General features: G+C 50.9%; 2 protein-coding genes across 2 annotated transcripts; both read left to right on the forward strand.

The window, feature by feature from the left end:
• The first annotated feature begins 182 nt into the window (after positions 1-182).
• Positions 183-10896, forward strand: KCTD2 (potassium channel tetramerization domain containing 2). The gene is made up of 6 exons (XM_062591997.1): positions 183-470; positions 2343-2451; positions 3101-3192; positions 4190-4285; positions 6645-6770; positions 7352-10896. The coding sequence occupies exons 1-6, from the start codon at positions 183-185 to the stop codon at positions 7379-7381; spliced, it is 741 nt and encodes a 246-aa protein (XP_062447981.1). The 3' UTR covers positions 7382-10896.
• A 2118-nt stretch (positions 10897-13014) lies between these two features.
• Positions 13015-20433, forward strand: LOC134149200 (tripartite motif-containing protein 16-like protein). The gene is made up of 8 exons (XM_062592110.1): positions 13015-13035; positions 13211-13441; positions 13638-13733; positions 14078-14311; positions 15495-15657; positions 16388-16450; positions 16969-17462; positions 19994-20433. The coding sequence occupies exons 1-8, from the start codon at positions 13015-13017 to the stop codon at positions 20279-20281; spliced, it is 1590 nt and encodes a 529-aa protein (XP_062448094.1). The 3' UTR covers positions 20282-20433.
• Positions 20434-20550: the final 117 nt, after the last annotated feature.

A 20550-nucleotide genomic window follows, 5' to 3' on the forward strand; every position in this document is an offset into this window, starting at 1 on the left:
TCACCGCTGCCGCTGCTCTCAGCGCGAGAGCGGCGGTCCCGCCCCGCCGCCGTTGCTGCCCCGGAAGCGCTCGCGGCGCCGGAAGCGCCGCGGGGCGGGGGCGGGGCCGGGGCCGGGCACAGGGCGGTGATGGCGGCGCGGGGGTGCTGCTCGCGCCGCTGAGCGAGGCCGCCGGCGCCACCATGGCGGAGCTGGCGGCGGCGGCGGAGGGGCCGCCGCGGGGCCGCACGCCCAGCCCGGGGCCGGGGGGAGGCCCGGGGCCGCCCAGCCCCCGCGCGGCCGCCGCGGCCGGCTCCGGCGGGGGGCTGTCGCCGCCCGGCGCGGCGCGGCCGCCCGCCGCCTCCAAGTGGGTGCGCCTCAACGTGGGCGGCACGTACTTCGTGAGCACCCGGCAGACGCTGTGCCGCGAGCCCAAGTCCTTCCTGTGCCGCCTCTGCTGCCAGGACGGGCCCGAGCTCGGCTCCGACAAGGTGAGGCCGCGCCGGCGCTCCGGCCCCCCGCCCCGGCCTCGCCTCGGGCCCGCGCGGCGTCCGCCCCTCCCGGCGCCGGCCGGGGGCCCGGAGCGTCACCCCGGGGCCCGGTGTCCCCAGGCCAGCACGGGCCGACTCCACTGCGGGGACCGGGGGCAGCCCGGAGTCTGGTGTGCTTGGGGCGAGCATCGCCTGATCCCGCCGCGTGTGGCCACGGTGGCCCCCGTGGCATCCCCCGATCCTGTTGCATGGCCAGGATGGTGGTCCCTGTGCCCAGCATCCTTGGGACGAGCGTCCTCTGTTCCTGCCGCGTGGCCACGGTGGTCCCCATGGCTGTCCCCGGCCCCACAGGGTGGACAGACTGGTCCCTGTGACAGCTCCAGTTCCTGCTGCCTCCAGGGCCAGTGTCCCCAGCCCCCTGCATGGGCAGAATGGGGGGCTGCACTGCTTCTGCCCAGGGTGGGTTTCATTCCTCCCCGGGACAGGGGCATGGATTGCTCTGACAGATACCATCTCCTCTTCCCTCACATGCCATCACATGGCAACAGCTTTGGCAGCATTCCTGAGAATGGGAGTTAGACACTTTCATCATCTCCATCTCTTCCCACTGTAGCTGTAACACCCCAGTGTTGCAGACACCGATTTTGTCCTCCACCTCCCTCTCTAGCATGACTTTCCTGTAGAAGCAAACCAACACCTTCCCACAGTGATTACTTCTAGCAGAGAGTGAATTAGAAAGAAGCATTTGTAGAAACAGGAATTGTAATGATTTCTCACCCTAGCGATGAGAAATAGCTGTCCCTTCCAGCTGAGTGACAGCTCACCCTTATGTTTCTTTATATTTTGTTTTGCTCTCATGAAAGGTAGCAGTGCATGTTCTTTATTTTGGATGATGGTTTTGGAGTTGCTGCAATTTGTCCTCAGAGTTTTGCAAACACATAATTATGCATGTAATCACAGGTTTTCTGTAGGCTCCACTGTATGAGGTTTTGTAAGTCATTTGTAGATAGGCTAGACTGAGAGTAGTTTAGATCTCCCACTCAGATAAAAGTTATCAAAATAATATTCCCCACCTCAGCTGATGAATAGAGAAGATGACGCTTCAGAAGACCCTACAGGTTTTTATTATTTTAAACAGTCTGCTTTGGCAGGACGTACATTGCTTTAAAAATAGTGTAAGGAAGTGATGTAAAAGACTTACGTACAGTGTTTGTCACTTCAAAGCTAATTCAACAGATGCTTTTGGTTGTGAGTTGTTGGTAATTTGATGACAATAATTGTAGGCCAGCCTGCCAGCAATGCTTCAAAGAATGGCCTGTGTGTTGCAATGTGCGTTTTCAGTAGTAGGAAAATAAAGAGCTCTTTTAACCGTCAGAGGCTGTTAGCCTGCGCTGGAAATCCAAATGCAGTTCTAAGATGTAAACTTTCCTATCTTTTTGCAGTAAGATTTTTAAGTTTTTCTTAATTTGCTTGGAGAGCCTCCTTCTAATTGAAGTGGTTTTTTTTGTTCGTTTGTTTGTTTGTTTGTTTGTTTTTTGAAAACAAATACAGACAGGACAAGATTGCTGCCCTTTGCTTTTTATTACTGTGGCAAAGCAGAACTGCTAAGTTTTGCTTTTCTCTAAATGTATCTAAACTGTTTCTAGAAGTGCTTAATTTGAGGCATCTGCCAGCATAGTGATCTGCAACATTTGCAGTTTAGTTCACATACTGAGTGGGGAGGGGGGGAAATGTTGGTTTCAGCATGGTGTCACTAGTGCACTTTTTTTTTTTTTTTTTTTTTTTTTTTTTGCCTTAATTCAGGTTCTCACAGAGAAACTATTCAGTTCATTTTCAACTTTTTTTTTTTCTTTTCTGGTACTATTTAACCAGGATGAGACAGGAGCATATCTCATCGATAGAGATCCCACATATTTTGGTCCGATATTGAACTACCTCCGACATGGGAAACTTATCATAAACAAGGAGCTTGCAGAAGAAGGTAAGGAAAAAAAATACAGAGGAAGAGCTACAAGTGCTGTTTAATAGAGGCATCTGACAGCCGTTATCAGAAACTCACCCAAGTGCGTGGAGTTCCGGACGTGGCAGTATACAGCTGTGCAAGTTACTACATTTGTGAGTAGTGTTGTTTACTGTTAGTTTCCTGGAAGGAAGCTTACTAATGGGGTCTAAATCATTAGACTCTGCACAGTCCTGGAAGCAGAGGCCTCCAACTTGTAATGCAAACCATCGTTGTTCTGCTTAGCAAAAGATCTGCTAGAACAATGTCTCTTTTCCCTTCCCCAGACTGCAGTCCTCCATAGCAAGAGGCTTTGGTGACTTTCCCTTTAATGGGGCTGAGAGAACAACGTAGAGGTTGTACCACAAAGTTTTGGATGATCCCATGGAAAGGGAAATAATCTTTCTGAAGTATCCCATAGGTCACAAAAGGAAGTGACAGCTAGTTGAATACAGATCATTTGCTCTCAGCCCAGGTGGGTGAGATCAGTGGCACAGTTTATTCAGTATCTGAACTGTCTCACATCAGGGCTAGATTTGGAGTCTGTAGCAGGTGTATCCTTGTAGCAAAATCATCTTCATTCTACATTGTATACTAACAAAATTTGTCCCGTTTTTGGTCCCTTTCTTAGGGGTACTGGAAGAAGCTGAGTTTTACAATATTGCATCTCTTGTGCGGCTGGTGAAGGAGCGGATACGGGATAATGAGAACAGAACCTCTCAAGTAATGCACATAAAAATTTGAGTTATGAAGTCATTCATTTTCAACAGTATAGTTGGAGGACACATTGCTGTAGGAGGCATTTACTTCTAGTAGCAGTTATTAAGTTTAGTTTTAAGCAATGGGAATCAGTACTTCTAAGTGGATCCAAAGCACAGCTAGGAAAGAATATCCACTGTGATTTTATAAGCACTAAGTCATCTTTTCCATATTGCAGAGAAGGGCCATGAATAGTTAAATGAAATGGTCTGTAGAACAAAGGTGGGTAATTTAAAGAAAAATATGCTGCTTTGGGAGATAAAGAATGGTTGGGAGATAGTATGAGGTATGAGTAGGGGTGACCCATCCATGAAGGAAGAGTTTCCTCACAGGGCTTTTTGTTTGCTTTGTGCTTGACAGGGAAGTGAACGGGTGCTGGAGTGCAGGGACATTCATAAACTCTGCAAATTCCTGCTGTACAAGACTTGCCTTGTTATGGAATGTCCCATGTCTCTAAGGAGAGATTTGCCCAAGGATAAGTCTGTAGTAAAGAAATAACTGAAAATATAAAGGTTACCCAAGCAATCAGCCGATGTTCTGTTCAGTTTTCCTATTACAATTAGACATAACTCTTCCTTCTCCATTTTCTTCACTTTATATCTTTGTGCAATTTTTCCCCATTGCTGCTAAGCTAATATTAATAAAAGCACAGTGGACTGAATTTCAGAAGAGAAACGTTTTCAAAAAACAGTAAATAGCTTTGAAAGCCAAAAGGGTTTTGGTTTCAGCGGCATTCAAGTCTCTAGAAGCTTTTTAGAGATGTGTACCCACCTTACGTACCTGTTTTAGGATCAGTTGGATGGTTGGAAGGAATGAAACTTCAAATTGTGGCATTTGAATTTCTCAAATGATGACAAAATAGAACAGAAAACCCCATGAGAGGCTAATTCATTTCCTATCTTGATACTAGTACAACAATCATTAAATTTTTGATTTTTCGTTTTTATTCTCCATGCTGTAGGGACCCGTGAAGCATGTGTACAGAGTCCTGCAGTGCCAGGAGGAAGAGCTCACGCAGATGGTGTCCACTATGTCTGATGGATGGAAATTTGAACAGGTACCGTTACCAGAGAGTATGTCTCTGGCCAACAGCAGAATCCCTGTGAAAGCAGTGTAAGGAGTAAGCTGAGATTGCTGTTTCATTGCACTTCACATGGCTTTTTTCTGAATAAAGAGTCTGAATTGAGCAGCAGTCCATTTATGTGGAAAAACTGGCAGGGAAACAGGGAAGTTACTCAAATCCCATCAAGAGATACTCTGGAATTTGACAAGCATACAAGAAGTCCTGAGAGAAAAATGAAGTAATTTTGCCTTTCTCTGACATATAATCACGTGCTTCAGGCCCAAGTGCAGTAGTTTTATCCAGAAGAATTAGGGGAGCCATGAAGATACATAGCATGATTTTTCACAGAGTTCAAAGGCATGACTTCTGCATCTACTAAAGAGGTGTTGAGTGACATGAGAAATACCCTTCCTGCAGATGCCCTTGTAACACTGCCAGTTTCAAGGCTAGGTGTCAGTGAAGTTGCATACAGCATTAGTTCCAGATTTGATTTCTGGAATCAAATACAGTCCTCTTATTTAAGAGGACAGAGAACTGGAAACCAGCTGGCTTGTGCGTTTGTGCTATATTAAGAAACTGTAGAACAGGCTCTATGGATTGCAGCTCTGCTGTCTTCCCAGTGAGTCCAACTTCAGTACAAGTGGATTCTATGGGAAGTGTGCTGACACGAGATGATTCATAGGATTAGCAACAGCACAGATTCTTCACTTGTCACTTGGCTTACTTGTTCAACTACAGCTCTGTTCTGTAGTGCCTGAAAACTCCTTGCACATTGGAGAGAGGAAAAACTCTTGCCTCCTTAGCCAGCTTGTAGAACTTTCATGTGACCAAGAGCTGCTAGCTGCTTTATGGAAATGCTGTTTATCAACATGCAGTTTTGCTTTCCAAAAGTTTACTTAACAGGTGCTGTCTTTGACACTGGCACATATATCCCCCTAGCCAAAAGCAAAGAGCTATAAGGCAGTGCCCTACTCAGGAATCTGCACCCTCACTTTTCCCCTAGTCTTGCTTTTTAAATCTCTAACTGTAGAGTCAAGATAGATATAAGCAAATGCTGGTACATTCGCTTCCTTTTCCCTCCTTCTGCCATCCAGTCTTTGTGGTCCCTGCCAGCCTCCTTCCTCTTGTATGCAGCAAGCACCAGGAGGATTTCCTGTATATCCCCTACCAGCATGCTCCCACTTTCAGGGTTCTGTTCTTGCCCTTTTCCCCCCATTCTCTTGTATACCTCCATTTCACTCCAATAAGCTAGAAAGCTACTGCTTTCATCAAAAGCTATTTTGTGCATGTTGAGTGAATTGTGGTATCAAATGTAGCATTGAAATGTCTCAGGCAGTTGAGAGGAAAAAAAAAACGTTTCTATCTTGAATCTGTCTTTTGCCCTCAGCACAAACATCAAAAACTATTAACTATACTAGAGGTCAGTGTGACAGCCCCTCCAGTCTTCCTGCAGCTGCAATGCGACCATACAGATAATCATCTGTCTAGGAGGAATGTAGACAATCTGAGATGTATCTGTCTGGTATATAAATACAAAGCTGTCTCCTTCAAAAATCCATCAGGACATGGAAGTTGGGGTGTACGCTACTTAAAGTTCCCTAAATATACACAGTTGGTAAGGTTTACATGGCTTTCTTCAGATTCCTTAATTTGTTATTTGGAAAGCAGAACAGAGTTGTAAATGACGAGTTAGCTCTGCACTCCAGAACGTCCTTTTAATGTAATAGTGATAAATATGGGACAGATGGGATTTCTTGGGTCTAATCCAGACTCCTCATCATAACAGTAATGTAATATAATCCCATTTATACAGATATCAAACTCCATCTTGACAGCATCTATATAAAAAAATGGTGCCAGTTTGCCAGATGTTCTGTAGTTAATCAAACATCTGTCTGTAGTAAAGAATTCTCTCTCCATTTTTTATACAAAGTCAGAAGACAAGTTCAGAGCTGAGTTCAACATAGGCATATAGCTTGAATCAAGAAGTTTCTAATCCACAGAGGCTCTATTGCCTGGTCCTTATGTAAATTAGTTGTATATTATATATTGCAAAAACCTGGTGTATTTTCCCTTTTTCTGCCTTCAGTAATTGGAAGATGCTGTGTTCATCACATTTGCAGGCTGAAATTTCTTTCTGGGGCTCCAGGTGCCACTAGAGGGCTCTGGAGCTTGTCTGGTCTCTGCCCTACAGAGATAGAGGAAAGCCTGTAACACAGGAGAATACCCAGGAGAGATTTGGCCTATTAACACTTCAGATCAGAATAGGTCTCATCAGACAGTTGTACCTCACAACACAAAAGTCGAGATTTATTGATAGTATCCTCCTTACCTTGGCTATCTTCTGTCGCAGCTGATCAGCATTGGATCTTCCTATAACTATGGAAACGAAGACCAGGCAGAATTTCTCTGTGTTGTGTCCAGGGAGCTCAACAACTCTACCAATGGCATTGTCATAGAGCCCAGTGAGAAGGCAAAGGTAAGAAACCTGCTCAGATGCATTGACTTCAGTTCAATATGCAGGAAAACAAAACAAAAACACCAACTCCACCCTTCCTTTGGTAGCCGAGTCATAGTTTGCAGTAACTGTTCTCTGTACTTGCTTTCCCATTTTGTACTTTTGTATGACTTTCTTCTCTTAGGAGATTTTCTGCTTTACTATAGAACAAGACAATAAAAGGAAAGGCTCTGTATACCCTTCAAATTAAGACAGAGAGGAAAAAGGCAGATGAAGGACAGTATAGCAAGGGCCCTTGAGGTTGATCAAACTGTAATTGATGGATGCTGCAGGGAGAGACCAACACTCTAACTTCAGTCAGCTTTTTTTCCCCCAGGATGGCAATAAAAGAGGACATTCTTACCTCTTTGCAGGCAGCTAAGCAAGATTTCTAGAGAAGGGGCTTTATCAGCTTTAACCAACCTGTCACTCATTATGGTAATTTAAAAGCCACCAATTAACTCCTCTCATTAGTCCATTTTTCCTTTAAAACCAAACACTTTTCAGCATGAACTTTTGCATCTAAACTTGTCCAAATTATTCATAGGGGCTCTCTTTTTCAGATTCTTCAAGAGCGAGGATCCCGGATGTAATTTGAGCATCCACTCTTAAAACTCCCAGATGTCAAAAGGGCAATCTAGCTGGGCAGAGCATCTCTCCGCAGTTCAACCTTGCCCTTGTACAGTAACCAAGCTAACGCAAAGCAAAGCCAAGCCTGTCCTGCCAATGGCAAAGAATTCTGGTCATAACCAAAGGCTTCCCTCTTACACCGGAAACCAAGGAAGGAAGAGACTTTTCCGATTGGATAGTCCTTTCCCTAAGTATTTGTTTTGTTTTCTTGGCCAGTGCTGTATTGAATTTTTTCCAACAATGGCTGGGCTGGATTCCCAGTCAGATCCTTTGCGAAGGTTGCTCAGGTCCACAGGCCCTTGTAATCAGTCCCACCTTCCCCAGGCAGGTGTAGGTGGGAAGAAGATCTGTACTGGAGCTGTGCCATTTCTTGCACCCAGGTCTGCCACCAGAAAGGGGCAAGGACCTTGCAATGCTCCCCCTCCTGATGAGCCAACCCCTACAAATCAGAAGAACAGGGCTTTAAAAGGAGGAACAAAACAACTACTCATAAAAAAAAAATAATCCATTCTTGCTTTGTATTTGTTCCTTGTCCAATTCGTAAGAGCTGAGTTTAGATACTAACCAAGGGAGGGGAGTTGTGTGTATGTCTAACATGGGTCTTGCTGTTAACACTATTACATGTGGGCTTTTGGCATTTTCCAAAGCCCATCCCTTCTCATAAACATCTCTCTGCATAAACAGAGACCTGTGTTCACTCAGAAAGGCTATAGAGTAGTAGTCCTGTCCTTTACACTTCTCAGTTGAAGAGTGGTGACATCTTCTTCCCCTCCGGTATCTTGCCACGGCCATATCTTAGCCTGGTGCAAAGTCACAAGGTTAGGGACTTGTTGCTGCCAAGTTCAGCTTTGCCTTGTTTGTCTCCAGCAGCATGGGCTCTGTCTCTTTCCTCCTCACCAAGGGAGGACTTCAGGCAGGATTTCTTTTGTACTGTAGCAAGCAGGTAGGTTTGTTTTAGCCCATAGGATTCTTTTGTAGAGGAGATTTCCTATTTACATGCAGTGATTTATCTGCAGCCCCCTCATATTCCCACCTTTAAGAGTTCACCTCCAAGTACAGAGGAGCTTCACAGAGTTGGGGGAGGGGGGAATTGGTGAAAAGTTGCCAAACTGTCGTAATGTTTCTTGTCCAAAGTGATGTGTCAACTTCTGTGACTTTTCTTTCCTTTTTTTTTTTTTTTTTTTTTTTTGGAATGCCTTGGATGGATGTGCAAAATGTTCGTTTGTGCCTCTCGAATTCTTATCTTAGCCAAACTGCAGTCACTGCTCCCCTCTGTTAAACTGTGCCATCCCTAACCAAGGGCATGTCCCTCCTAGTCTGGCAAATGGAATTTCTTAGGAATTTGCTGCATGTTTTTCTCCCTTTCATCCTGGCTTTGTTCTTTGTAGCCCAAGTGTCCTGGCACCTGGGTCTTTTGAGTCAAGTCCTAAACTGACATTAAACGCAAAGCTTCAGAAATGCTAGAATTCACAGACACTGACAGGTTCAGAGCAGTTGTGTCTTAATAAAGTATCAGAAAATTCCTCACCTGGACTGAGGAGTTTGGTTCCTTTCTGGAAGAATTCAGCTGCCTGTGATCTTAAAGTTTTGAGATAGAAATAGGCAGGTTTCCCATCTCATCACTTCTTTGCCAACAGGGCCACAGGGTAGCAGAACATTATCGAAGGTCTGACAACCAGTCCAGCAAACAAAATGTGCAGCAGAGGTATTGAGTGACACTGCTACGCACTTTGCCTTTTTTTCAGTCCTTCTGTGCTTATTCCTGCTTGTCCTTTCCCATGCCGCTTTGCCAATATAACCTCCTCCAGTGGAAGCTTTGCCTCATTCTTCAGAAGGGGTGGTCAGTTATCTGTGCTAGTTCAGTCCGGGTAACAACAGACTATGCCAAATGTCTTTGGAGTCCCATTGTGTCAGTCACAGGCTGTTGAAGTGCAGCTGGCTTGCCATCCTGCTGAAGAACCCAGCTCTCCTTCTTCCCTCCATCTTTCGTGTTTATAATATGGTAAGATGGTATTGGTGTGATTAGACCGTACGCCTTGGCTGGCCCTAAATAACACTGTGATGTGTATAGATATCCCTCCTCTGTCAGTATCTTGTAGCCTCAGTCATTGTCCGTCTGTGCTCCAAGCTGACAAATAAGTGCATGTATGCAAGTTAGCAAACTAAAAGCCCTCTAACACATTCACATTGATCTCTCTTCTCTCCCTCATAGAAGGGAGTTTCTTCTGGGAACTGGTCAAGAAATATCAACCTAAAGGCCACAGGAACAGGTTGAGCTGTATTTATCACATCAGTGCCAGCCAAGCACCTTGCTGCTCAAACCACAGAGCTCATAGCAATGCCAGTGGTCATGTAAAGGGAGACGGTCAATTCAGTACAGCTCAGGCAGATAAGAGTGATGAAACCCCATTACTTTTCTGTATCACCGAAAATCCCATGCATGGTGAAGCCCACTGGAGGAATGCCTGATGCAAGAGCGCTAGCATCACTCTCCTGAGCCACAGAGCCTAATGATTACCATTACCAGTTGAGTGGAACAACTATTTTTAAACTCACAGGCACAAGAAAGGCTATTGAAGTTGCATCTTGTTTTTGCCCTCCACACTGCTCTCTGCAGTAAGGACTTGCCAAGGGATTTAAGTCTCCTTGGGTTCAATTGCCTAGTCTTTAAATTCAGCAGAACAAGTTACACGTTAAAAAACTGATCTGATAGTTACTGGATGTTCTCAAGTTCACATGTGATATTTAGGACCAGGCATGAAGTCATCCAGACCAGATACATTCCCAGTGGAGGATGTCTCCTCTTTTCTGACTGCGCTAGGTCACCTTTACTGTGAGACCATGGACTGATCTCAGCATTATGCACCAGTTGCATCTCTTCTGTGCTCAAGACAGGGCTTTTCCTTCCTTCCTTGCCTTCCACTCAGTCACAACTCTATCAAACTAAAAATGAACCAAGTTAAAAATTGTCCCATTCACTCTAAAGAAGGTAGCATGTTAGGGCAAGCAAGGTGGATGAGCAGGAGTAGGCGATCTGCTGGATTTTTAAGGGTGCTTGCATCTCTTGGAAAGGTTCGCTTTAAAGCATTAGTCCTGGGAACAGAGAGTATGACTTTGTTTGTTTCCCAGTGGCATAAATTGTTCCATTACAGCGAGACTGGAAATAACCTCTTAAAGTGTCTTTGTTTCTGCACATTTTTAAAATCGATCTTCTCAGGGGTGACTGAGTGGGCTGAGGCAAAGGGGGACATGGTGAGCTGCAGGGTGACAGGACAGAGCAGCTCCCCAGACCTGCAGCTGGGCCGTGGGCTCCTCCCCTCAGGGTTGTCTGCAAACCCAGAGGTTTTGTACAGTTTGTCACGTGTCAGTGCCCTTTGCTACTGTTTCTCTTTGTTTATTAAATGTGTTTGAATAACAGTTGAGATGCTGTGATTAATTTTTTTTCAATAAAGATTCTGAAATAGGTTTGAAGTTTGAACTAAGTGTGCGGCCTGCTGCTTTCTTTCCATCCATTTGCCACCTTACCACTCAAATGATACGTTACGGGGAAGGAAACTTAGAAATGAGGTACTGCTTCTGGCTCCAAGGCATTATAACAAAGACAATAATTAGATTTGGGAGTCCTCCTTGAACCTGAAGCATTTTCCTGATTTTCTATGATACCAGAAAATCTAAATTGCATGTATTTTTACCAGTCCTCATTTCTAACGACAACCACAAACAAGCAGAATGTTAATACAAGCATTAAATGCAAGCAGCTGAGAAAAGAAGAGGATTTTGTCAACTTTTGTTTAAATCCCTTATTGACTGCAGTCTGGCACACAGGGAAGAAAGGAGCTTTGACACCAGTTTGACAGCTCTGCCCCTTCTTCTGTCCCATGAATATCTGCAGGAGCTTGCAAACAGCCCTCCAGGTTCCCATACAAGGCCAAAGATGCAATGTTCTTACTATTACCAAGATGAAAACAGAACATGAGAAAACTAAATGCAGTGCATCTTATGTAAAGTCTTCTCTGCATTCCCAGCCTGCAACTATCTGTTGGAAGAAAGATTGCCCTGGGCATATAGTTAGCTCAGAAACCTTGGAGGGTATTTTAAATATTGCTATGTTAATTCCATCCAGAGTGCTGCCACCTTCCCCCCCATTTGTGTCTTTAGAAGACTGGTGGATTAGCTGGGATTTAGTTTCTTTCCTGTTTACACAGCAGCACAGCCCAGAAGTGCTTGAAACACAGTGGTACCAACAACAGATGGACAAGCAGCAGGGAAGAAAGAAGCAAAACAGCTATTCAAGCTTTGGTGACACTCAGGAGTTGGCTAAGGTTGACAATTTAGGCTCAAAACAGTAAAGAGGGGAGGAGCAAAGAGATAACAACTGAAGAAGGGGAAATCCTGAACTAATCTAGTCATTCTTCTGACTACACATGGCTGCTGCCTTCAGCAGCCGCACTGGTGGCCATCCAGCAGGCACATGCCCAGCCAGCCACACAGCAACAGAAGGAGCCACAAAGCAGGGAAAGGGTCGGCACGGCCCTATACCAGAGGCCTAACCCTGGGGCAGTGGAAGTATGAGACGCTCCCAGCAGGGCCACACAACGGACATTCATGGACATGGGCAGGCAGAAACTACAGCAGATGCAAATCAGCATATAGCCCAGGTTGAGCAAAGAGGGGACCTTAAAACCTGCCTGCAGGTAGCAGCTGCCAAACTCACCCCGAAACGCCACCCAGAGCAGAGCTGCATTCAGCAAGCCAGCAGCGCTTGAGCAGAGGAGGGCACCCATGTTCACAAAGCAGGACTTGTCAGCAGCAATCCAAACCACAGCAGGCCTTTGGGGGCCTGCAGCCATAACCTCCCTGCTCTCCTGCTTTAGCACTATCCTATACAAGAAAATAGGCTGGAAGAGCCCTTGTACTGGACCCTTTGCCAGCTCCAGGCCACCAGCCAGGCCATTCCTCATGACACTTAATGCAACGCTACATCACCCTGCAGGAGACAACCATCACCCGGCAGTTTCTGTGGAAACTACAAGCTGGAGCAGCCAGGCCTTTGCACCATCGCCTGTCTTCCCATCCAAAGCTGTGCAACCCACTTAGCTTCTTGTTTTAAAGTCATTTCTTTAGTTCCCACTGCAGAAGACAAGAGCTATCCTGGCGTTACTGAGAGCGAGAGGCTGCACTGGGTGGGCAGAAGCACTGCATGTGGTACGTTACTAGGAATGAGAATTAACCCAATATTCCACCTTTTAATACCCTGCTGTTTCCAGAGGCCAGACCACAAAGCTCAACTCTTGTGGTTTCCAAATTGCAGGCTGGTTTAAGTCTGGGGCAAAGGCAGAAGAGAAAAGGGTGACAGTTCGCAGCAGAACAGGGTGCAGCAGAAGGCTTTTGAGCAAAGCTTGGGGCCGCAAGGCGCCAGTCGGGGCGCCCGGGCTGGAGCGCGCGGGGCCGTCTCCCTGCGGCATCACAACCAGCGCCGCTGTGATGTCGCCCGCCGGCCCCGGCCGCCGCGGTGCAGAGCCAGGGTAGGCGCGCTGCCGTGAGCCCCGAGAGCCTTCCCCGTACGCCCCCCCACCCCCCCGTGGCGCTCGCTGCCATGGGCAGCCCCACGGATCAGGTAGGTGCCCAGCCCATGGGGCCAGAAGTGCATCAGTTCCCAGCCTCAGCTCTGCAAGAGCATCAGCCCGGGAGAAACAGCAGCCCTGTTCACCCCGGAGAAGCCTCAGCATGGGGTAAAGGTCCCCTCAGCAGGAACCATGGACCTGTCCTGTTACCTGTGTTCCTCCTGACAGGAGAAGTCCCCCCAATCCTGCCTGCGGTGCATGGGGCATCTGCACAGGGACTGCATCCAGCCCCACCACACAGACACAACCTTCGGGAACTGCTGGCTGCAGGAGCTCCTCGAAGACTGGGAAGCCATGCCATGCTGCGAGGATCTCGAGCCGCAGGGCTGCGATGGCAAGGAGCAGAGACGCAGGATGTGGAAGCCCAGCAGCCGCCCAGAAGAGCGATCCAAGCAGAGGGTGAGCAGGATCTGGGTGGAGCAGGGATGCAGCCGGAGGTTCCATCAGCAGCTCCACAGGATGTGGCTCCTTCGCTATGCGGCCGATGTGGTGCCCCGGTTGCCCCATGTGCCCATAACCTCTCTGTGAATCCCCAGTGAGCGGCACCTCAGCACCTCTGCTGTGACTAAACCATGCAGCGGGTCTTCTTTTCTAGGCAGAGATCAAGCAAGTACAAACCAACCTGGAGAACCGAATCTTGATGGTGGCCTCTGACAGCCTCAAGCACAAAGCAAGGGTGATCCACCTCACGGTAAGGCCCCTGCTTCAACACTGCACAGAAATCCACCTCCCCAGAGCCAGACTTGCTCTCAAGGGACTATTTAAGAGCATTTTAAAAACAAGCCGTCCTCAGTCACAGGGAGGATCTGCTAAATGGACATGGGTTTGGTGCCTCCCCAAGACAGAGCTAATGCTCTGCCAGCAGCTGTGCTGGCTTTGCCATCACATTACAGACAGCCGAGGCTCCATCCCTTCCCGTTATTAATAGCAAATCATCCAGGATTAGCCCGACGGACCCATTTGCAGAGAGAGTGAGCAAGCAAGACCATTGCAGTTAGAAGCTTGGTGTTTATAGCATGTGTCTCCTTCCCTCAGAAAGTGGTAGAGCGGGCGCGAGAGGAGGTGAACCAGGGCTTCGCTGAGATCCTGCAGGAGCTTAGGCAGCTCCATGGGAACTTGCTGGGCTTCCTCGACCAAGAGGAGCATGCAGCCCTGCTCCAGCTGGGTGACTCCATCCAGGAGAAGCAGGACAAGCTCGAGCACCTCCGGGAGCAGGATGCCTGGCTGACACAGCTCCTCAAGGATGCCAGTGACGAGCAGCTCCGGCAGGTGAGGGCCTGTGTCCCAAGACAAGAGAGGGATGGCAGCACATGCTGGCACCACACAGCTGCTTCCAGATGCTTGGTGCCTGCCCATGGTGGGATTGGGTCCCTGCATCCCCCAGGAGCTGACAGGAGTTAATAGACCGCCATGTGGCTTTGCCAGGTGTCTAGGAGGAAAGTGAGTGAGAAAAAGCGTTGCTGAGATTTCCCAATAGCCACAGGGCAAAGTCAGCAAGTAGCACATGTATCTAAGCCTTGGCAGGAGGACTTGAAAGTCTGTTTTCCCTGCCTTTACTGCATTGGAAAGAGGACAAAAGGGTTGCTTCTGCATCCCTCCTCTGAAGGGATGGCTCCTTCTCCCACCAGGACCGAGCCCTGCCTCAGCCACCATGCAGCATCGCAGCCAGGGGCTGCAGCTCACCTTGCACAGCAGCAACACCACAAAACTCACATTAGTCACCCCGAGCCAGTAGCTCAGCTTTCCCATACGGTGCCAGTTTTGCCTGGAGCACAGCAATCATTTGTTTTTCTGACCTGCCTGCTCATGTCTGCAGACAAAGAGGAAAACTGAATTACCATGAAAGATGCAGAAGGGTTTTTGCGGAGCCCCTGAATCCATCCCAGTCCAATTTCTCAAACCGGGGCTCTGGCAAAGAGGAAGGGAAGCCGCTGCTGTGTCCTGGCCCTCCTCTCCACACCACCACAGCAGCTGATGCCCAGCAGCACAGCAGTTTGGGCGCAGCTGTAAATGCATCTTGCACAACACATGTGCTCTGCCCCAGGGGCTCCATGTAAAGACAAAGGTCAGTTAATCACCTACCACCCACCTGCGCTCCATGCAAAGTCATCAGACCAGATCTAGTTGCAGACAGAAAGCCTGTAGATATTTCCAGTCCAGCTTACTCACTTGTTTGGGAAACAGAGACCTTAGCTAGGGAGCCACGTCCTTCCTCCTAGATCTGGCTCTGAGGCAGCTGCTGAAGGTTTAATCCAACTTTTATCTGGACAAGTAACCCCCACGCACCCTATCCCTTCCAGGGTTGGAAGAAACAAGTTGGTTTCTCCAAACCCCAAAGAGTTTGCAACCCCCAAGCAGCTACCATCAGGTTGTGGTGTAACAGACGTGAGCAAAGGCACTAACATCAGACTCTAGAGCAACATTTCCTAGGGAAAGCCTCTGTCACTTCTAGGAACTCCCCAAAGTTAAGGAGATGGGAGTCTGCCGCGAGCCTGTCCTCAGTCCCAAGTGTGAGGAGTCCTCGAGTTTCACAGGCCTCAAGCAGATCCTCAGCGAGCTGAAGGCTCAGCTGGCAACAGTTGGTCTCTGCTTTGTCAAGAAAATCCTTGGGAAAGGTGAGCACCTTCCACCTGATGATCTAGCTTTAGATTTTGCCCAATAAGCACGTCTGTGGCAACTGCAGGAAAAACACGCACCGATGATCTTGATTAATTCAAGTGATAGTGGCTAAAAATGAGGAAAACTAGAACAGTTCCAAAGTCAACCTTATTCCCAAGCTTGCATTAGCTTTCTTTCTCCCTGGAGATATCATCTCTAGGGCCTGCAGCAAGGCGCTCAATCTTTCAGTGCTGCCCATGGTCTAGCACAACTCCAGTCTCTCACTGGCCTCACCATCTCTTGAGCCACCCTGTCTCCCCTGGTCTTGAGCAGATTAGTTCCCTGCAGGTGACACATGCTTGGAGCTGCTCTTCACAAGGCTGCCAAGCCCTGCAGACTGACCTCCATGGATCTTGGGGAACCTTGCATGAATATCTTGGGGATATTTTTGCAGTATTGCAAAGATACTCATTTGCTGCAGCAGTATCTCCATCCCCCAGTCCCAGCTTCATTTTCCCCATTTTGCTAATTCAAATATAGAGAAACATGTGAAAAGTAAGGAGAACGGGACGTTTAGATTTGCTAAGCGGAAGGATTTTGCTCAATGCCAAATTTATGCTTGTAAAACAAGGGCTTGGGGGCCAGATATGCCATCCCCCTGCTCTCTCCCCCCACCCCTGCGGCCCTAAGCCTGCATTGACCTGCATTTCCTAGTCGGATGAATAGCTCTCATCTCTTCTTTTCCAGGAATCACAATGCTGAACAACGAAGTTGTCCCTCCAGATGTGGACAGAAAGAGCCTCCTAAAATGTAGGTGTCAGCACTATGTTATCGGACCTTCCTCACCTTGTAGTGGCTCCTGGGCATTGCCTGCACCTTCCTCGGAGAAACCATCCTTCGACAAGAGGCCAAGCAGGACTTGGCCAGGGCAGCAGCCAAGCAGCACGGCCAAGGCTTCCTCTCTTGGCTCGAAACCTGGAGCCCAGAAACCTGCCGGCTCCCTAAAACCAGACTCCGTGAAATTTGGCTGCATGCCTTTAGCACCCCACGAGCCCTTCTCTGCCTGCGCCGAGCAGGGTGCCATGCCTTAACGAGAAGTTAAGGACGGGAGGAGAGACAAAAAGTAATTTGCTTTAAAGGCACGCATCTTCCTGGCACGACAGCTGCAGCCAGCGAAGGAGCGGCCGGTCCCGAGCTACGTCAAACCTAACTCCGAGGGCAACGGGGCGGGCGGGCTGTGCCGTGCCACCAGGCACCCGGGGCGGGGAGGTTTCCCGAAACGTATCTCCCAGGACCCCCCCCCCCCCTTGGCCCCTCTTGTGACGCAGATTACTGCGAGCTGACGTGGGACGCGAGCACGGCCAGCGAGGAGCTGCTGCTGCTGCAGGAGACGCGCTCGGCGCTCAACGTGTGCATCCTGCTGGACGCCTTCGCCGCCTCCTGCCCGGGCTTCGCCTGCTGGCCCCAAGTGGCGTGCTCGCGGAGCCTGTGCGAGGGCCGCCACTACTGGGAGGCCGAGGTGTCCGACTCGTGGCTCTGCCTGGGCGCCACGTACGGCTGCCAGCGCCAGGCGGGCAAGAGCCACGTCTTCTACCTCATGGGCAGGAACAGCGCCTCGTGGTGCCTCGAGTGGGACTCGCTGCAGCTCTCCGCCTGGCACGACAACGTCCAGACCGCCCTCAAGGGCGGCTACTACCGCACCATCGGCGTCTTCCTGGACTACGCCGCCGGCTCCTTGACTTTCTACGGCATCACCAACACCCCCAACCTCATCTACCGCTTCCTGGCCACCTTCACGGAGCCCCTCTACCCGGCCTTCATGGTGAGCAGCGGCGGCTCCGTCACCTTGAAGCGGCGCCCCGAATAGAGGGGTTGTTTCCACCGCCTTTTCGGGCGCCATTAAAGCTCCCGTCAGGCAGCCGTCGCGGTGCGATTCCTGGGGGGCCGGCGCGGCGGCTCGTCGCTTCGGGCAGCCCCAACCCCCCGGGGGTTTTCAGGGCCCGCCGTCCTCCTCCCCTCTGCACACGCAGCGGCAGCCTCCCCAGGCCCCCGGCTGGGCCCTCGGGGCCGTTTGCACGGCGGACGTCTCCGCGCCGCCCCGTCACCAGAGCGGCGGGGGGCGGCAGGCAGGTCAGGAGAGCAGAGCTGACCCACATGCAACCCCCCCCCCCCCCCAGCATCACCCACCGCCACCCCGGGTGCTCCCCATGGAGGTCTGCGCCCAGGGTAAGAGCAGGACAAGCTGCATCCCACCGGATTCCTCTGACCGGGGGAAGCAGTCGGCGCACGCCGGTGCCAGCTGCCTCCCCGATCTGCATTTCCCATCTCCGTGCCAAGCAGTGTCATTCCCCACGTTGCCTAATGGGCACCAAGCTGGGTCCAGTAAGTCCCCAGAATCGGATTTCTCACCTGATAGTACTAATCACCCACATTATCGGTGACTAATGAGAGCAAAGCAATAAAGCAGATCCAAGGTCCATCCAGCAGCAGGGGCAGTGCTGAGACAGGCCAGCCCAAAGCAGGCACCAGGCCAAGGACCTGAGCATAAATGCAGCTCCAGACCGTGGTGGTGGGGTGGCAGCATGGGAGGAGGCTCCAGGTGAGGCTGCTCAGGCTAATTAAGAGCAATTAGTGCACACAGGCCCCTGATACCCTTTGCAGGGGAAGCATGGTGGAGTGATGCTACAGGAAGCGCGTAGGAAACTCTCACGATAAAGCAGTGCTCCGGGGCAGCCCATGAGGCCCAGCTGGCTGTTTGGGGTGGTTTAGACCCTGTCTTGCCCTGGTCTCAGGCCACTCGGTTCAGGAACTGGCTGTTAGGTGCTCGGAGAGCTCGGTTTCTGCAGAGCTGGTTTTGCTGGAGCGGGCTCCAGCCACTGGGTCAAGGTCGGGCGCGGGAACGGGGCCCTGCCCTGCACCCTGCAGCCCTGGCGCTTAGCTCCCCTTGCTTTTTAAAAACAAAAAAAGAAAAAAACAAAAAAAAAAAAAAAAACGCTGCCTCTGCGGGACTCAGCCCATCTGACGAGCCTTTGCTAATCCAGATCGCAGGATCGGAGCCAGCCTTCCGCACAAGCCATTTGCAAGCTCTCAGGCATTCACACTTGGGCTTCCCCGCGCAGCGACTGCCCCCGACCGCCGCCACGGCTCCCGCGGAGCTGCCGCGCGGGGCCCGGGTGTCCTGCGTCCCCGGAGGGCGGCCGGACCCCGACTCGCTCCTAGCGTGACTGTGCCTCCCTGTTCCCCTCCTCATTCCTCAGCCGCAGCGTCTTCCGGTCATGCAGTGCCTTCCTCCTTTTTTTTTTTTTTTTTTTTTTTTTATCTTGCTCTTTTCCCACCCTGGGCCAGTGGCGTCAGCCCGGCCCCGGGGCGTTTTGGGTGCCCCTTCCTTCCTGGTCCGGCCCAAACGCAGGGGCGCAGCTGTCAGCAGCGTCTGCAGGCTGAGAAACCCCCGTCCTAGGAGGTGAGCAGAGGCAGCAGCCCAAGCCCTCGCGTTTCTCCGTGTAAAGGACCATCTGCCCCGGGGGGGAGCGGTCAGCGGCCGTGCCGCCTGCCCTCCTCCCAGCCGAGGGAAACTGAGGCACAGAGCAGCCAGGGACACTGCAGCGCAACTAAGGGGTTCTAGCAGGGCTTGAGCCACCGCGTCCTTGGGATTGCCTGAAGAAGAATGAACCGCATTAAGACCTGAATGCAAGATAACCCACAGGCAGCGACAGCAGAGGGTACCAGGGCCAAGACCCTCGTCCCGTGCGGGCCACCCTGCCGCCCCGGGCACCGCGGGCCAGGGAAGCGGGGAGCCTCCACGCCGCTCCTGGCGGAGCGAGCTGCGCACAGCGGTCACTCTTGCATGGCCGTTTCTGCATGTGGCAATGCGAATCCCGAGGTGGCCAGCACGGGACGGCCGCAGGCTCGCCCGCACCTGCCTCCGCGGAGCTGCTGGTGGTGGTCCCGGGCTCCCGGTGCGCTGCCAGGAGAAGGTCGGCCGAGCGCACCAAGCCCACGGTGGCACTAACGCGCCTGCCGGCCCAGCGCCTTTGCACCATCCCTCCTGTCCGGTTGCCCTGGGAAGGGTTAAAACAAGGTTTGGTGGAGCTGCTGCTGTTCCGGGTGAGCCAGCGCCGGACCAAGCTCTCTGCCTTTACCTTTCTGGATGCAGGCAGCGAAGGGGCCGCCGAGGCGGAGAGGAGTCCAGAGCCCAAGGTGGGCGGCTGAGGGAAGCCGGGGCGCTGCACGTCCCCGCAGGCGGCATCCCGTGAGCGGGCGCCGGGAAAGGCCTCGGGAGCCAGGGCTTGCGCTGCACAAAACCAAGCGTTGCACGGGAACGGAGAGGAGCTGGGCTTCTGCCTTTTTTTTCAGGTCTGCCGTTGCCGGGGAGAGGCTTTAGGCTGGGATTCAACTAATTCACACCAGCGAGACAAGCGCTTGAATCAGCCGCATTATCTTTGCCTGGCTAGAGCGGACAAAGGATGGGAGCGGGCTGAGCACCGCCACCGTGCTTTGCATGTGAGAGCCCCTTCCCACAGCCCCCCGCTGCCCACGGCCTTTTTCTGGCTGCAAGCCGCCAGGCGCCAGAGCCCTGTTTGCAGAAGCGATGCCTCGGTTACTATTGCAAAAGGCTCCACGAAAGCTTTGGGCCGCTGCTGAAGCAGAAGTATCGAAGCGGGGGCAATGAGCCAGCCGTGCCGCGCGCCCAGGGGACGAGCTGGCGGTGCCGCGCGCACACGCACGCACACGCTCTCTAGCCTCCGCTTTCCCAGTCCGGGTCTCAGCCTGAGGTACGGGACTAACTCCGTAAGTATGCCACCATGGCCAATTTGAAATACTGAGCAAGCTCAAGCTCTTGGTCGCTTTGGAAGCTGCACACCACTCAGTCGCAGCTATTGTTTTAGAGGAAAAGCGCTGTTTAGGTGCTA

The sequence above is a fragment of the Rhea pennata genome, chromosome 19 (genome assembly GCF_028389875.1).
Source record: "Rhea pennata isolate bPtePen1 chromosome 19, bPtePen1.pri, whole genome shotgun sequence".
In the NCBI taxonomy this organism is placed as follows: Eukaryota; Metazoa; Chordata; class Aves; order Rheiformes; family Rheidae; genus Rhea; species Rhea pennata.

What these genes read in the sequence shown, in the direction of transcription:
- LOC134149200 (XM_062592110.1), top strand. Translation starts at nt 13,015, where the DNA reads ATGGGCAGCCCCACGGATCAG. An exon ending in TGGGCAGCCCCACGGATCAG is followed by an intron (nt 13,036 to 13,210) that starts GTAGGTGCCCAG and finishes TCCTCCTGACAG; the next exon opens with GAGAAGTCCCCCCAATCCTG. An exon ending in CAAGAAAATCCTTGGGAAAG is followed by an intron (nt 15,658 to 16,387) that starts GTGAGCACCTTC and finishes CTTCTTTTCCAG; the next exon opens with GAATCACAATGCTGAACAAC.
- KCTD2 (XM_062591997.1), top strand. Translation starts at nt 183, where the DNA reads ATGGCGGAGCTGGCGGCGGCGGCGGAGGGGCCGCCGCGGGGCCGCACG. An exon ending in ATGAGAACAGAACCTCTCAA is followed by an intron (nt 3,193 to 4,189) that starts GTAATGCACATA and finishes TCCATGCTGTAG; the next exon opens with GGACCCGTGAAGCATGTGTA. An exon ending in ATGGATGGAAATTTGAACAG is followed by an intron (nt 4,286 to 6,644) that starts GTACCGTTACCA and finishes CTTCTGTCGCAG; the next exon opens with CTGATCAGCATTGGATCTTC.